The sequence below is a fragment of the Apaloderma vittatum genome, unplaced genomic scaffold (genome assembly GCF_000703405.1).
Source record: "Apaloderma vittatum isolate BGI_N311 unplaced genomic scaffold, ASM70340v1 scaffold5819, whole genome shotgun sequence".
NCBI classification, from domain to species: Eukaryota; Metazoa; Chordata; class Aves; order Trogoniformes; family Trogonidae; genus Apaloderma; species Apaloderma vittatum.
In genome coordinates, this window is record NW_009733496.1 from 1,985 (window position 1) to 18,569 (window position 16,585).

General features: G+C 40.7%; 1 protein-coding gene across 1 annotated transcript in view; it reads left to right on the top strand.

Moving 5' to 3' along the window:
• Window positions 1-826: 826 nt before the first annotated feature.
• The window catches only part of NUP210 (nucleoporin 210kDa), a gene marked incomplete at its 5' end in the record, with an annotated part of 52,872 nt that continues 37,113 nt past the window's right edge, over window positions 827-16,585 (top strand). The window contains 10 exons of the mRNA XM_009875919.1: window positions 827-963; window positions 1,741-1,872; window positions 4,621-4,717; window positions 7,285-7,435; window positions 9,149-9,281; window positions 10,127-10,285; window positions 10,754-10,822; window positions 11,144-11,250; window positions 12,349-12,489; window positions 13,719-13,856. Coding sequence (XP_009874221.1) covers window positions 827-963; window positions 1,741-1,872; window positions 4,621-4,717; window positions 7,285-7,435; window positions 9,149-9,281; window positions 10,127-10,285; window positions 10,754-10,822; window positions 11,144-11,250; window positions 12,349-12,489; window positions 13,719-13,856 — 1,264 coding nt within the window. The remainder of the gene's footprint in view (window positions 964-1,740; window positions 1,873-4,620; window positions 4,718-7,284; window positions 7,436-9,148; window positions 9,282-10,126; window positions 10,286-10,753; window positions 10,823-11,143; window positions 11,251-12,348; window positions 12,490-13,718; window positions 13,857-16,585) is intronic.

Here is a 16,585-nt window from a genome sequence, read left to right on the forward strand (position 1 = left end):
TTTTAAACTTCTTTTTTTCTTGATGTTTTTGGCACGTGGGAAGTGAGAAGTGGGCCCCACGGCCGTGGTGAGCTTCCCACTAGTTCATTCCCGGACCAGTTGTCTTGAGAAAAGTCATGGAAGTGAGAGCAAGAAGTAACAGACACATCAATTTTGGGCTTCCGTGTGGGTTCACGTTTCACCAGAGATGACTATACCACTTCACATGTTTTACACACTGTTACATACTTCAGCTCTGCAGACAAAATAATTATTTTTCTTTTAAATTTCCTGATTAAAAAATGTTCCTTACTTGTTCAGAGCCTCTGCCGTAGCAAATGTATGTATCTGTGATGTTCTGTCGGCAGGGAAAACTTCCTTTTTTTTTTTTTTCCAGAACTTGGTTACAAATTTGTTTTGAAAATGCAATTATAACTGGCGAATGGAGCCGTAGCTAAAATTGTTTTACCTTCTACCTGAGTATTCTACACGTGGTTTTGCCTCTAAGCTAATCAATAGCCAGGCTGCTGGCTTTGTAGCGGGGTGAAGTAGGTGGACATAGCTCTGACCTGACTGAATTGATTGTGTTCAGCAGTGACCGTGCCAGAGTAGAGAGAAGAGGTGATGTTTGCCTGCCAGGGGCTGCTGGGCTTCTGGCCTGTCCTTTCCCCGCTTTTGTTTTTGCCGAAATCTTCGAGGAGCTGTTGCAATCCAGCTCTTAGGAAAGCTGGGTCCCGACCGTGTAGCACATCTCGCGTAAATGGTGTTGGTGGCTTTGAAACCAAACCTTGGATTTCGGTGTAGCGGTCAGTTAAATCCTGCTAACGCAACCCAATACTCTTTGTAGGTCCTCCAGCCGGCCGGAAGTTGCGAGCATAGAGCTGGCAGAGCAGGATGAGCGCCAGTGCTCGCAGAAAGCCGTTGTCCAAGCACGGTCCTCGCAGCCCACTCGTCTGACAAGTATCATCTTTGCTGAAGATATAAGTAAGTTTGAACTTTTGTAAGCACACCACTACTTTTTTTTCTGGGCGTCCTGGCATCCTCCGGAAACAAAGGAGAAATTTAAGAATGTACAGAACAGGACTATTGCTATGTGTAGTCATTTTAGGCTTTCCATGAGCGTGTTTTTTAAGTTCTGTTTGTTAAAGGCCTCAAGTAAGTGTTATGCACCCAGAAAAAAAGATTAGTTCTTTTAAGAAAAAAAAAAAGATGTGGCTGAAAAGAATTTTCAGTGCGTTTTATATAATGCAAACGCTTTTTTATATAATGCAAACTTTTTGTTTACATTTTGAAAGCTGGAAGTTGCCTTTGTGTCTGTCATACAATATACCTGGTTATTTTTTATAATGACAGGCAGACAAAAAGAGGTAGTCCCTTAAATGTCTTGCAGTAACTACTTGGGGGTTTATCATCTGTGGGTAAAAGTCATTTAAGTTCTCCAGCACGAGCCATATTTGACAGTTGTACCATAGAAACTCGTAGTACATGCACAGAGAAAACACCCGTAACTGTTCGTGTCAATAGAAATCACATTTTTTTGAAGATTTATTCTAAAGTTCAGTGAGGAAGGGAACTGCTTTTCTTCTTTGCCCAGCCACAATCACCATTCGACGAGGAGTTTCTTACTGAAGGTCATGACCTGGTTTCAGTTCCCTCAGTGTCCGGTGTCACGGGCTGTGTGTGAGGCGCGGTTTGTCAGTGCTCTCGGTGAGCGCCTGCAGTGTTGGTGATTTCATGTGCTCTTTCTGGTGTCTCTTCAAGTGACTGGACAAGTGCTTCGTTGTGATGCTATAGTCGATATAATTCATGGCATCCAAATTGTGTCCACAACAAGAGAACTCTATCTCGAAGATTCACCACTGGAGCTAAAAATTCAGGCTTTGGATTCTGAAGGTAAGAGATTTACTAGTAGAGGATAAAAATCTGTTTTGAAACTCTTGATTGTCTGATACATGCACTGGTTTTATTTGTGACACAATTGAATGTTATTAGCCAAGCTGAGTAATCTAAAGGGCATTCTCTGGCTAATACATACCTGTGGTTTTTGTTTAAGTATAAAATCTACATACCACCCGGACAGGAAGATGAAACACTGCTTGATTTCCAACAGATACTGCTCTTTTTCCTTATTTTCACAGGAAGCTTAACTCTAGTGCTAAGGGTGCTATTAAAAATGAAAATTTAAAATAAATAAAAGTGTCAGCTTCAAGCAACTCTGCCTCCAGTCAGGAGTAAGAATGGTAATGGAAGAAGTTCCAACACTTTCCCTGTTGAAATGTCGCATCGGGATTTAACTAGGCTGAGCAAGGCTGCACAGAAATGTGAAGCAGTCTGGTCATTTTTTTCTTCTTTTTTTTTCTTTTAAGCTGAGATAGATAGTCTAAAGAATTTTGCAAAAGGACATTTTATGTGAGTCCAATCAAGCATCCAACAGGGTGTTCAGAGATGATGTTGAGGATGTTGCTTGGATTATAGAAACACTTTTGGAAGGTGCCATTTAGGCTCAGAAAAGTCAGTGCATTTGGACTGAATGCGTAATTATTTAAGAAAAGCGGAAAACTTCTTCTTTTCATACTGTCTGTAGCATCAGAGAAAGAATTTTCATGCTTCGGTTTCAACAATCAGGTTTTATGCACACATCAACACTCGCACATGCCAAGTGATTTTTAGGACAGCTACTGGGCAGAAAGGCAATAACAGGTAATGCAGCTGTAAAAGGGTGAATTGTTTGGTTTGGGTTGTTAATGAGCCGGTCTCCCACTTGTTTATTTGTGAGCAGCGACTGCCGGGTTACGTATGGCAACATGTTAATAATGAAAAGTAATTTTCTTTGCCGGTACTATGTGTAATACTGGATTCTTGGCTTGGCATTTCTGCAAACTCTCCAGCATGCTCAATGGACAAATCTGCCTTGGAAGCCACCCAAGGTAGAGCCTGAACAGGAGCAGTGATTCAGAACCCACAAAGAACATTAAATCTGCATGACTGTAACAAGGTGTTGGTTAGAAGCTGTGGGACTGAACTTCCCAATCGAAGTTTAGAGGATCAGGATACACTCAAAAGCTTTGAATAGTCAGTTCCTTTTGACCCAGGTAACCTTGGGATCCATCCTTGAGAGACCTTTGGATGTACTGGACTCTTGGTGGTCTTTCCTGGCACACTTAAATAAAATACTCAGGAGCAGTGTCAAGTTTATTGAAGCACATGGTTATTCAGAGAATTGAATAAGGGACTTCTGAACGCTTCTCTTTTTTTTAGATGTTTGAGAGGTGAAAATTATCCAGTTCGATGAATATTGGGGGAAATATGCTTAGATTTGCTGAAAACTTGCACAAAGAACGAGTGTCAAGCCGGCGTGAGGGGGAGACAGGAGATACCTTGTACTAGCCCAGAGAGCAGATGCTTTGTGTCAGCATTGCAGTGACAGCTTTTCCCCAGGTGTGTCAGGTTAAGAAGGCTTTAGGGACCCTGTGTGAATTGCTTTGGCCTGATGGTGATTAGTGCATTTTGCATTGCCAGATTATTGCATCTAGTTTGAGTCAAATTATTCATTATTATTGATGGTTCTACTACTGTGAGTACTGGTATATCTTCAGGAATAGCTTCTTTCCTTATTCTCTTTCATATATATATATGTGTGTGTATATATATATGTATATATATTATATATATATAGTCCAGTTTTGGTTTTGTCCTGTAAGAAATGGGAAAACCAACATAGGCTGTGCGTTGTTTTGCTTAAAATGTTTTTGTGACTTAAAAATGTCATAAACCTTTAAGCGTAAGAATTCAGTAATAAAGTTGCTTTGACTCTTTACTAATATATAAACATCAAAAGGAGTAGCACAAATGAAAATATATCTTAAAATATAGTAAATACTGGGATTTCGGTTTCATGTTTGTTTGTGCCAGTGGACACCGCAATTCAGAGCACGACTCATTGTGAGGATGGCAAGATCTTTCAGATTAGCAGCCCATTGCACTTAAATGTAATCATGAGAAATCTTTGTTTGCAGTCTGGATATCCCTTCTTGTTCCTTTTTAACATCTGCAATTTTTCATGTTCTGGTGGTTCACAGTTTCTGGAAGGGGGATGCTCAGGTTGAGTTCTTTTGAGTGGAGACTTGGTCTCGTTATGGATAAATCACGCTTGTGCTCAAAACCGAAACAATGTATGAGGAAAATGCAGTTTGCAGTGCTGTGAGCTCGGGTTACCCAGATGGTATCTCGGATCCAGGTGGTTCAAGAAGAAAGACTCTTCAGCAGTTTGTTTGATGTCCTGCTGATACCCAAGAGGTAGTAAGGGTTTGCAGTCAAAGGGGAAGGGAGTTGGTGGGTGCCAGGGGTGTCTCAGGGGCTGAGGAATGACGGATGGGTGCTAACACCTGCACCTCTCGCGTGGGCTTTGTGACAAACATCAAATGGCAGGTGGTGTTACAGAACGGGAGCTACAAGAAACGTCTTAAATTTGCTGAAGTCAGTAAAGCAAGCTCGGTTGTGATTTTTAACTAAATGCCAGTTGTGCTTTCTTTCAGGGGTAAGCTAGAGAAATTTCCTAGGGGAAAAAGTCATAGTTTATGTTCCAGGAACACTCTGTGCCTGTTATTTCTTTTTGGTTTAATCTCGTTGCTTGATTTATAGGAAACACTTTCAGCACGTTGGCTGGGTTAGTCTTTGACTGGACAATAGTAAAAGACACTGAGGCTGATGGCTTCTCAGATTCCCACAATGCGTTACGGTAAGTTCATTTAACTTGTTCTTGTAGGTCTTATGTCCATAAACGTAGAAATATTTCCCCACATCTGGGCAGTTTACTGAACTGCCTAAAAGAATGCTTGAGAGTGAATTGTTTTAAGGCTTGTTTTTGGATTTTTTAAGAGCCTACTTAGCAGCCTGAGCATTCCCATCCCTGTTTAACAACTGATAGTGTTAATGAGCTGCCCGGCTAGCTCTAATGCGGGAATTAGAAATAAATAGTTGCAAGTGTTGACCTTCCTGAATATCCTGTGCGAGGGAGGTAAGCCTCAGCAGAGATTTATTTTTAAATTTTTGTTTAAAGGAAAAAAGCCTTCTTCCATTTCAGAAAGGAGCTCTCTAAACTTAAAGAGTTTCAGGTTTTAGTCCGCACTTCGTTCTGCTGTTGGAAGAGCTTTCAAAGCAGCTAATGTAATCTTTAAATTGGAACGGTCTGAGCTTGGAAAGCTAAATACAACTCATAAGGGCAGGTGAAATAATTCAACGAAAGGCATTCAGTGAGGGTATTTGTTATATTGTGTTTCAAACAAAATGAGTGGAAAGCACTTGCTTGATAAATAAGCATTGGTGCTTGGTTCGTCATCTGGACTGACTTGAAGAAGTTAACTGACGTTTAGAAGGACTGTATTTTGTGGAAACTTCTATCCAGAGGTCTTGAAGGTGCTTTCCAACTCTCTAATAAGATACGGAAAGGCCTTTCTGTATAGTGAGGAAATATTCCCTCCATTTAATGGAGGTGGAATTCTTGCTCAGAAAGTCACAAAGCTTGCCTGTAGCAGAGATAGGAATAGAATCCAGACCATATGATTATTTTTTTTTTTCCCTCTCCTATATTTGTCACCAGACCATCTGTGGCCTCTGCTTTGGTGTTGTGTTTTACTTTTTATTTATTATTTTAATAAGCTTGTGCAATTTGTGGTTTTACAGTGATAACCACGGTGCTCTGTTTGTCACTGGCTTCAAACAGAGATTTGAGTTTTCATCCTTGGCACACTAACCAAACTGGAAGGCAACTTAGCAATACCTTTTACAGGATATTTTTCAAGTTGGACTTGGAAGAGTTTTATCTCTGCATTGACACTGACTGGTGGCAGCACACCAAGATCCTGTTACCTGGCAGTGTGATGCTAGTATTCACCTTACTATATGCCATGTGAATCTTTACTTTCCTCAGTGTGTTGGTAGAAAAAAATGCTTCCCTGATCGGTGTGAATTTGACCAGATTGCAGACACAATGAAACATGGTTTTTTTCCTCACAAAACAGTTTACAGATACTTGTTGAGTGCAACTTTAGTCAAAATTCCCCTAGCGTGTAGTAAGCTTGTAAGATGAAATCGATTCCAACTCTTGCACCAGAGGCTTTCATGACCTCGGAAAACAGGTTCTAGCAAAATGTAGGGACAGAAAATAATCTCTTCCTTTAAAGAACCTGGCTTTATTCATACGATGATTGTGTGACTGGCATGTGGGGAAACCAATTCTCTCAGAGAGCGGAATGTTAGCAGTTACCTTCCGCCCTAAAATCTGTATCCCAAAGACGTTGGAAATGGGGTAGGGGTAGCAAACAAGCCTCTTTGCTGCTGAGTAAACGCAAACTCCACTCTTGCAGCGTTAGAGAAACAGATGCACGTTGTTACCTGAAGAAAAAGCCTGTTGAGCACTTGAAGGTGTGGGTATGGCCCCCATCTACAGCGAGAGCTGGGCGGTGCGCTCAGTGTTCAGTGGGACTTAATGTCCAAGGACTGGTCCACGTGGAGCTTTTTGTTTCAGTCTGAGTGTTTGCTAGAGATGTAATTTTAACTGAACTAATATTGGTGTAGGCTTTACTGTTAACACAGCTGTGATAACGTAAAAATGTTCTAATGGTGTCACAGCTTAGCAAAAAAACCCAAACCCAATAAACTGTCATTAATATGTTAATATTCATTAACTTCTCTCAGTATGGCTTTACTGATTTTGCTGTGAAGTGCCCATAAAGCCAAAGAGATCATGTGCCTACAAACATAGCACTCTTTCATTCTGTGCTGTCGTTCACCCATTCACAGCAAATTCCTTTCCTCTCTGTTGTTATATGTCATTGAAATTTTCAACAGTTACTACAAGTATTCCTCGTGTAGATTTTTTCGTAGTCATTTATTAAATGCATCCTGGCTTCTTCCTGTAGGTCAAAGTTACGTTCTGGTTCGTTAAGCTGCTGCTTTTAGAAATGTAAGCTTTGGGTCTTTCACATCGGTTGTTCCCCAGGACTCTAGAGAGTTTTTGCAGTCTGCACCTACTCTAAAAACTGAGGCATCATTATAGACAACGTGTGCAGTCTTCTGATATCCCTTGAAAGCCCACAAACAAGCTTCAAACAGACTTTTATCAGTCACAGAAATTAGCTGCAGATATCTTGACGAATGAGTTAAATTTGGGTATCTGGTCCTAGGCAGACACCTTAAATTTGCTTAAAAATGGAAATAGCTGGGACTAGATGCTGGTGCTGTTTCTCTGTGAGCTTACAAAGACTGGGTAACACTTTCCTGTTTGCGTTTTGGTTCATCTTTTAGTATACTCAAGTTCTTAGAATCCACTTACATTCCACCTTCCTATATATCGGAGATGGAAAAAGTTGCCAAGCAAGGAGATACCATTTTGGTGTCTGGAATGAAAACAGGAAGTTCTAGATTGAAAGCAAGAATACAGGAAAGCGTCTATAAGGTAAGAAACTTGCTTTTTTTTTTTTTTAAAATATTGTTTAGTCTCCTGGTCCAGCGTTACAGGAGCACTGTGGGTTTGCCCTGCCGTGTCAGGGCTGCATCTCTGGATTGGCTTTGTAGTCTGTATCACAAAGGGTGACAGCACTGCTCTTGATCGCCTCGGCAGGGCTGGACTTGGCTGCAGTTACCTAGCCCTGGCTGGCGTGTGTGCCAGAAATCATTTTCAAACCCAACTCGCTGACAAAAAGCCCAGTGGCAGAGGGATACACTTCAACTACTTCTGTGCAGTTTTGTTATTTCCGCTAGTCGTTCCTATTATATGTATAATTAGAGTCGTGCCGGATGGGGCATTGGCCCTTTAGCTCTTATTTTTAAAAATAACCAACTGGAGCACTCAGGTCTTTCTTTCAATAAATAAATAGCTAGAACGAGGATTGCTGTATTGGATATCCCTTTATTTCCTGTTGTGCTGGAAACGAGCATTGAGTGACTACTTCGTTAGCATCTCCCTCGTTAGATTCTGGTCTCCAAGAGAGCACTTTGGGATGAGAACATCAATGCTACAAGGGTGTCAAACTGCAGCACTGGCGGTCTGCCCAGCTGTTATCTAGATCCATGCTGTTCCTTTCTTTCCAACTTGTGGTGACTGAGTTTTTCACTTAATTTGACTCACAGTCCTTTTTTCTCTTAAAAGAATTTACAAACACCTGAGAGAGTTTTTGTGGGTTATCCCCTACAAGGAGTACTCGGCATTATGTTAATAGCAACTTCATACTGCACCTTAAAGCAATCCTTCTGAAAAATCCTTCTGGTTTTCCTGAAGTTCATTGCATCTGCAGTTTATTTTTGCAGATTTGTGTTACTGCAGGTTGTACTAAGTGCTTGGGTTTGGACTGTCTATTCCATACCTGTAAAAAGTGTTTTATAAAAATAGTATCTAGATGTATGTAATACCAGTAATGTGGCATAAATAATAGTGCATGTTAAGAATTGTGTTGCAGTTCTACCTAATTGTGCTGAATATAATTACTCTACATAATACCAGTCTGACTTTTTTTTTTCTTGAGTTAGTTTTCTTGGTTTTCTGGCTTAATATTTATTTTTCTGAACTAGTTTTGAGGCGATACTGGAAGTGCAATTGAAATAGTATTGTTCCATTTGCAATTTTTTTTTATGGCTTTCTGGCTAGTAGTTCCTTTAAATCTTTTACTGCTGCCAGCCTGTGCATTTTCAGTGAACATCCCTCTAACAACCGTAATAGAATTTATATAATTATCTGTGGTATTCCTAATTTAATAGACCGGTGAGTTCTATACAGATTCCGCTGTTGACTTGTAATGGATATGTTGTATGAAGGGACCGTTTTGTACAGTAGGAAAAACAAACTTCTACATGCCTGACTAGCCATGGTACGTATTTCTCAAGGTTTTTTCTTTTATTCTTCAGCAAACTGAACCAAAATGATGTCCATACGTGTGGGTTTTTTTCCTCAGCCTTGTGCTGTATGCATGGAGCAGATCTCTGTGCTGTTCATTGTCTGTTGTGTTTCCCTGTTGTGACAAAACTTGAGATCATAATAAGGAGCCAATTACAACAAGTGATGCTTTTTACTTATAGATTATAAGTTATTGCTGCATGGTCTGTTTCAAACCAATGAGCAGCTTTAAATGTGGTTGCTTTTTCTTTTCTTTTTTTCTTCTCTCTCAACCAATAGCATGTACATCCTGCGGAAGTCAGATTGCTTATTTTGGAAAACATCCTTTTAAACCCAGCATCTGACATTTATCTCCTGGTAGGAACATCAATTCAGTACAGAGTTCAGAAAATAAGGCAAGGGAAGATTACAGGTTTGTCCTGTTCTCTTTCTTTTTTTATTTTTTTTAATGCTTTGTATGAATTTTTAGCTGCTGAGAAACTTTTAATTGTGTTTAAACTACTTTGTTAATATTTAATACTGTTTTCCTAAACCACATGATGATACAGCTGTTCAGTTTTTTCTGTCAAAAAATTGTGTCCGTAGAGGATGTACTCTTGCAGCTTTGTCAAGGGTGGGAACGTCAGGGTGACTTAGAATAGGAGCTAACGTCATTTTAGGTGTACTCATCCATTTCACTTTGACTAAGAAACTGTGTCTGACTCAGTTAAATCAAATTTACAGTAGTTACTTCTCTAGCAGAAAATGTTTTTCTTGACAAATGGTTTTCCTCCACTTCTACAAAAGTGGATTAGATGGTTTAATCTCCACTTAAAAATGTGGAAGTTTGTAATTGCGTCTGTTGCTTACAAAGAACCTAGTTTTAGAAACTAAATAAGAAATGTTTGACTGGGCTGGTAAGCTGGGCTTGCTCCATCAGGTACTAGTGCAGCCGAGTGGAGCAGCGGCAGGAATCGTCAGTAACTCACAGAAAGTGATTTGACCCCTTTTTGAAGTTGGGAATTGACTGGATATTAGGTCTAAACAGTGGGATGATGCTAGTTAGAAACTGCAGCTTCACAGAAATGAAAGGTAGGCGAGAAGCTCATTGTGTCTGTTGATATAATCACGGAAATGCGGTTTCTACAAGACGTTAAAACCCCTGATTTAATGTGCACGCTAGGCAGCAAATTAAAATTAATCAGCAATAATTAGCAGCATCCAAGCACTGACACCCTTGCTTTTATTGGTTCCTATGTTGTCTGGTTTTCCGTGCAGATTTAACGATGCCGTCTGATCAGTATGAACTACAGCTACAGAACAACGCACTTGGTCCTGAGGGAGCTGCGGCTTGGCCGGTTGCCAGGCTGGACCAGGCAACATCCGTCGTAACTGCACTGCGGCAGGGACACACCAACCTCGTGCTTGGGCACAAGAGTATCCTTCCTAGGTGGTGCTTTTACATCCAGACCTTTGTGGCGGGAGACAAGCTTTCCACCCTTGGCAGCACAAAAAGATAAAATTATCCACACTGGTACCAGTAGCCTTGAAAAGCAGGAGCACACGGCGGAGCTGTAGAAAGGAGCACTTGCTGTGAATTCAGTCTCAGCAGAGCAGCCTGATGCCTTGAAGTGTTGTAAGAAATGAGGTTGGCGAAAGATCGATTAAATCACGTCTGTCCCCCTCAGTCAATGTGGAAATGTGATGGGGCTTTCTTTAATTTTTATATTCAGAGCATTGTGTTCTCCAGTGGAATCTCTAAAATGCTCGCTGTCTTTCAGGGTAGAGGGGAGAGCATTTATTTTCAGCGTACAATGAGATTTAAATATCTGGGAAGCCCCGGGATCCAGCTGATCTTTGCTTGACTGCTGTCAAAATTTTTCTGTTCCTTTACTGACACTTCAGGTATTCGCATGCAAGGGGTGTCCAGACTGCCCAACAGCACTATCTATGTTGTAAATCCTGGGTATTTAGGTTGGTACTGCCTGATGAGTTTTTCCTGATTGCTTCATCTAATTTCTTGCCTTGCTTTCAAATTGGCACTTTTCTGTGTGTGCAGACACGCTTCTGTTTCTAATATTACTTTTCCCAGAAAAGAGATTTGTTTCGTAGGAGTGGCCCAACGTGAAATAGGTTTCATGGTAGATATTTAATTATTTTCTTTCATCTCTGTACTCAACAGCTTTAAAGCTATGAAGGTGCATCTTCGGAGTGTGGGCACCAGAAGCAAAATGCTTATATCTGTTACACAAAGAGGCTCTTGGTTTGTGCTGTTCAGTGTTTCCTGTTTTCTAGGATTTATGGTTCATCCAGGTGACAGATGGATCCTAGAAACGGGCAGACTTTATGAAATTACAATTGAAGTGTATGATAAAGCGAGCAACAAGGTGTATTTGTCTGATGTAAGTTGAAATGTTGATAATACTTCTGAGTGCCTGCCTCCTAAATCCTGACTTCCTTTGAAATTATTTGAGCAATTTCTTATGTACATTGAATTAGGGCGTTTCAAAACATTTTGTTACTTGCCTTTTCCCGTTTTCCTTTTGTCTTGTTGTTACAGGTTTGTTTCTTTTCTTGTTTTTCTGTCTTGTTGGTGTTATTTTCTTTTTTTATTTTTTTAATAAATCACTCTGGGTGATTCATGTGAAAGTGCCGTTGGTTTCTCTGTGCTGTAGAAAAAACTGGAAGGAGTTGAGCAGTGCCCTTCAAACACGTGACGTCGCACTGAAAATTGGGGAGTGGTTCTCACATGATGCTTCATGTCATCAGTCCCCCTGCCCAAATATAAAATTGTCAGGTCTAGAGGCAATGTTTCCTACTAAAGAATGATGTGTAAGGTAGGCTTGTGACACTCCAGAGGAGATACCTGTTCCCTTCAATTGATTAAGGGAAAAGCTTAGATAATTAGCATTAAAACACCTCACTGTTAAATAAAATGAATTCTAGGTACTAAATACCAATATAAGTTGCTCTTGGGAAAAAAACCCAACAAACTCAACCCAAAACTTAAATACTTCACTTGCAAGCAGAAGAAAATATTATTTTATTACTTTTCAGAATATCAAATTTCTGTAAATATTATTTTATTTGCACTTATTTGCTTAGTTAGATGTAGATGTGATTCTCAGCTAGACCTCTGCAATGTGCTGTTGGACCTGTACGGTTGCATGTTCTTCCCCTTTTGTTTTGAAGGACGACAAAATTAAGAAATTTTTGTAATATGTGAATTGGTACTTCTCATGTTAAATTTCGTGTTGCTGATAATTTTTTAAAAGTAAAGCTTTTGCGTGGAGTTAACGCTGCATCTGAAAGATACAATCTTGTTGAAAGATTGAAACTTCCATAGTGACGAAATCGTCCTCGCTTTCAGAGAAGTTTCTTAGTACTGTATTATCAAGCAATTCTTTTCTCCTTGATTTGATGCTGATATGTGCATGGCTGGCTGTACAGTATTTGTGTCAGTTACCTGTGGCAATACCTCTTTCATGGTCTGGTTTCAGAATATCAGAATTAATACCAAGCTGTCCAAGGAGTATTTTGAGGTGCTCAAGTCATCTCTGAATGGATCGTATCATTATGTGAAAGCAATTAAGAAGGGTCAGACTGTTATCGATGCTGCACTGACATCTGTAGTAGATCAGGTATGGTTTTGTGTTAACTCTTCTGCTTTACTGGTCACCCTGGAAATGATCTACTTGTGCAGTAGTGGCTTAATAGTTATGTAGCACAAGGAAACTGATGTAGTACATGGGTCTAAGCTGTGTCCGTTTAAATAGGTCAAGAGCTGAGTTCTGAAATCCTTACTTCAGGAAAACTGTCAATTAAGTCAGCAGAGGATTTGCTTAAACGAAAACTGTGGGATTTTGCTGCCGAGTGTGTGGCAATCACGTGCTGAACCAGCAGGGCACAGCACTGATTATATTTTTCATGGCGAATACTTACGTGGGCGCATACCATTTCCTTGTGCTGGTGCAAAGATCCTCTCACATTCTCTGAATGAATTTTACAGTTTATTGTGGTAGGATCATCAGTGTCATACCCTGGCCTTGCTCTGCATTCAGGTGCATTTGGGAAGTTTTCTGTCAGTTGGTAAGTGATGTTAAACGCTGGAGTGAGAATCTGCCAAGTGTATCAGCCTGCAAATTTCTTCAGATTAATATTCATTAACTTTCTGCTAGTTGGGCAGGCTGCTGGATGTATGGCTAACTAGGGCACAGGGTGTGAAAGTGATTTGCTTTTGCTTGTAACTTGGAAAAATTCAACATTTCAACCCGTTTGCTGTGAAATCGTTTTAGTGATTCCTTGAGGGGGATTTAGTAGATCCTTGTCTATGATGTCTGCGCTCCTTCTCTGTGTTGGAGAGGTACTCTTGAATGAAATGAGGTCTGCCTAGAGCTGTTAGGTTTTCCTTCAGAGCTCCAGTAAGAACCAGTATGTTGTGCCAAAGGGCTGTGGCATTACAGTAACGGCAGAGTTGTAAAGGCCGGTGCTTCGGGATGGCTCGAGGCATGAGCCTTTTGGGCTGAGTTTTGTCTTTCCCTGCTGCAGAATGGAACGAGCAAAGAGCAAATGCAGGTGTGGAGTTACCGAATTAGTTCTTCAGGCAAGGTCTCAAAAACTAGGGGCGGTGAAAGATAGTTTCTTCTTGCTGTTTGCCTTTTAAATTAACGTGGGCACCTGTACCCCATTTAATACAGTAGCACTCCTTGTTGTGAGGAGCTATTTGCTTACATGTGACCCTGTTCTTAAGTGACCCTCAATAGTTGTTTTCCAGGATGTTTTCAAAAACTCGGCTGTATGTAAGGACTCGGCATTAATTCTAGGAAGCATTATGGTGCCGTTTGTAATACTGTGCTGTTGCTTTCTGTAGGATGGAGGTGTTCATACATTACCAGTTCCGGTGCGAAACCAGCAAGACGTTGAAATATATGTTCCCATCGTTCTTTCACCCAGGATTTTGACGTTCCCTTGGCAGCCGAAAGCAGGAGTCTACCAGTACATCCTACAGGTACGCTGAACAAGTATTTAAATGCAGGAAGTTGTGGGGCCTGTACCCACTTCTGCAGAGTTGACTTGGGATGCTTCAGAAACAGTGATATCCAAAACTTTGTTTAGAGGAATTTCGGCAGATGTTAGTTGCAGGAATGATTGTGTAGTTTTCAAAAAAAACTCTCCCTTTTAGCTTGAATTAGTGCTGAGTTTTGGGCCTGTCTTCAACAGGATACAAAAGAGGCAGCAAGACACATGGTGTCTGAAATAAACAAATCGATCTCGTGGGGATAAAATTGCATTCTCTGGTGAGAAGCTGGAGTTGACACCACCGAGTTTAGCGCTGCCATCTGTACTTTTAATTTCTGTGGGCTTAAGAGCTTGGTTCAGTTCGTGCTATACCCAACCACGCCAGCAGAGTGTGGTAAAAATTCTTTGCACATAAATGCTTTTTCAGTACTTCATCATGACTTCTGCTTGTGTTTGCTGGGTAAGGGAAAGTAAATGTGATTTTCCATTTCCCACCTCTTTTACAGTTTTATTCTTGTCTCGCCTTACCTTGCATATATCGTCAAATATCCTGCTCCTTCGTGTTACTCCAGTATTTACATCAGTATTCTTACTTCACTGTGAATTTTTTTTTTTCAATTAAAAACATTTATTTTTTTTTCTCTCCCCACATCCAAATTGGTTTGCATTTACTGAAGCTGGGAACGTTTTCCCCATGTGCCCATTGAACAATACTGGTGGTTGTTTACAGCAGCACACAGCTCGCCTCTTGTTCCTGCCTGGAGATTAGGGTTTGCCTCCTACTCGAGACTTTGAGTCGGGCTATTTTAAATTGGTGAATAGGCTTTTTCCAAAAATACAGTGAAAGGGACTTTTGGATCTAGCCAAATTCTGTTTATAGCTAAAGTAACTCCTTCCAGATGGTATCAGGATGACTTCTAGGTTTTACTTTGTCAGCTGTCTGCTTTTCTCTTGGTTGCTTTGTTCATGTTTGTGCTAATAAGATGGCTTCTGTTGCAAGGGAAAGGGGGAGTGGGAAGGGAACTTTCCTTTCCTTCTATGTGTTGGAGAAGTGAAGCTCCATCTTTATGAAGTACATGAAGGGTTTTTTTCTATTGTTACCATTTTTTGGTGAGGGCTTTAGCAGCACTGGTGACGGTTTGTGCAGTGGAGTTCAGCTGCCGGGCTGTGGCTGATGATTAGGCAGAAGTAGAAGCTGGTTTGCCCTTTATCTCCTCGGTGCAACCTGACTGCTAGAGAGAAGGACGTAGCAGTGCGTCTGCTTTGTGTGGCAGCGAGATGTGACTCCACAGAACTATTCAGAACTGGGTATTTCTATTTTATGTTTTCTGCTTGTTTCCCTGTTGTAATTGGAAATATCTTTACAAAACAGTCTGAACTCTTTACATGCTTTAAACATTTCTCATCGCATCCCATGCATCTCCTGCTGTCACACACTGTTGCCTACTTATCCATTTGCCTTTGTCCGGTGCTTTTTCTATAATTAGGTTGTTACATGCTCGTGGGAAGGAAAAAGGGAAATGACTGTCCTTTTGGTTCTTTATTATTTTTTTTCCAAACCAGTAAAAGTTATTAGTAAAGCTCCTGCATAATTTAGGCTTGTTTATTTTCTGCACTGGCCTTCTAGACAAGATTTATTACCTCGTTCATTTTTACTTTAGTTATGAAACACGTTAGAGCAAATGCTGAGGAAGGTAAAGGAAATAATACAGGGAAATAAAAAAATTGCTCTGATGTTCCCCTTGTTTTACTCTGATGAAACTTTGAAATTTATTTCGGAGTGTGAAAGTCTTTGTCATTTTTTATTTATTTAAATTGCTTTAAAATTGCATTATTCTCAATATAACTTTCTGCACAGTATTTGTCTCAGCAGGCACTTCTATAGCTCACAGTAATGATGTTTAAAAATGACCCGCTTTGCAGCATTGTGATGATGGTGTTTCTTCAGTACGTTAGTACACATCTAGGAGGACAATACTCTGCTTGTGTAAGCAAAATGGTTTTTGGTCCTTCGCTTTATAAAATACGAACCTGCAGCAGATATTGCCCTGTCCTGGCTTCCAGGTGCTCCGATGGATAATAACATATTGCTGGTGATGTGGACCATAATATCCAGTAACTAGTTCTTACAGTAATTCCACTCACTTAAGCTCTTCTAATCGTGTCGCAACCCTTCAAGAGCTGGCATCTCTAGGAGAGGGCTGGGTTTGAGGAGGGGAGGAATCTCCATGATAAGCCTGAGCTTATGAGTTTGGCAGCGACTGATTTTTTCCTTGAAGAGCTGTTGGGTGAGGGACAATGAGCACATCTCACAGCCCCTTGTGCTGCTTGGGGCAGGACTGAGCTGGTTCCGCCGGTGTCTCTGGTGAATTCTACGTCGGATCTGTTCCTGGAGCAGCACGTTTGTGGAATGGCTGCAGGTAGACGTGCTGATTTTCAGCATAAAGAAGTAATGCTACGGAGTGGATTTTTTTTTTCTTTTTTTCAACTCATCACAGAATCACAGACTGTGAGGGGTTGGAAGGGACCTCTGAAGATGATCTAGTCCAACCTTCATCCCAGCACACCCAACCACTACACCACAGCCTCAAGTGCCAGATCTACTTTTTTTTTAAACACCTCCAGGGTTGGTGACTCCACCAGCTCCCTCGGCAGCCTGTTCAAGTGCCTCACCACTCATTCAGGAAAGAATTTCCCCCGAATAGCCAACAGAAACTT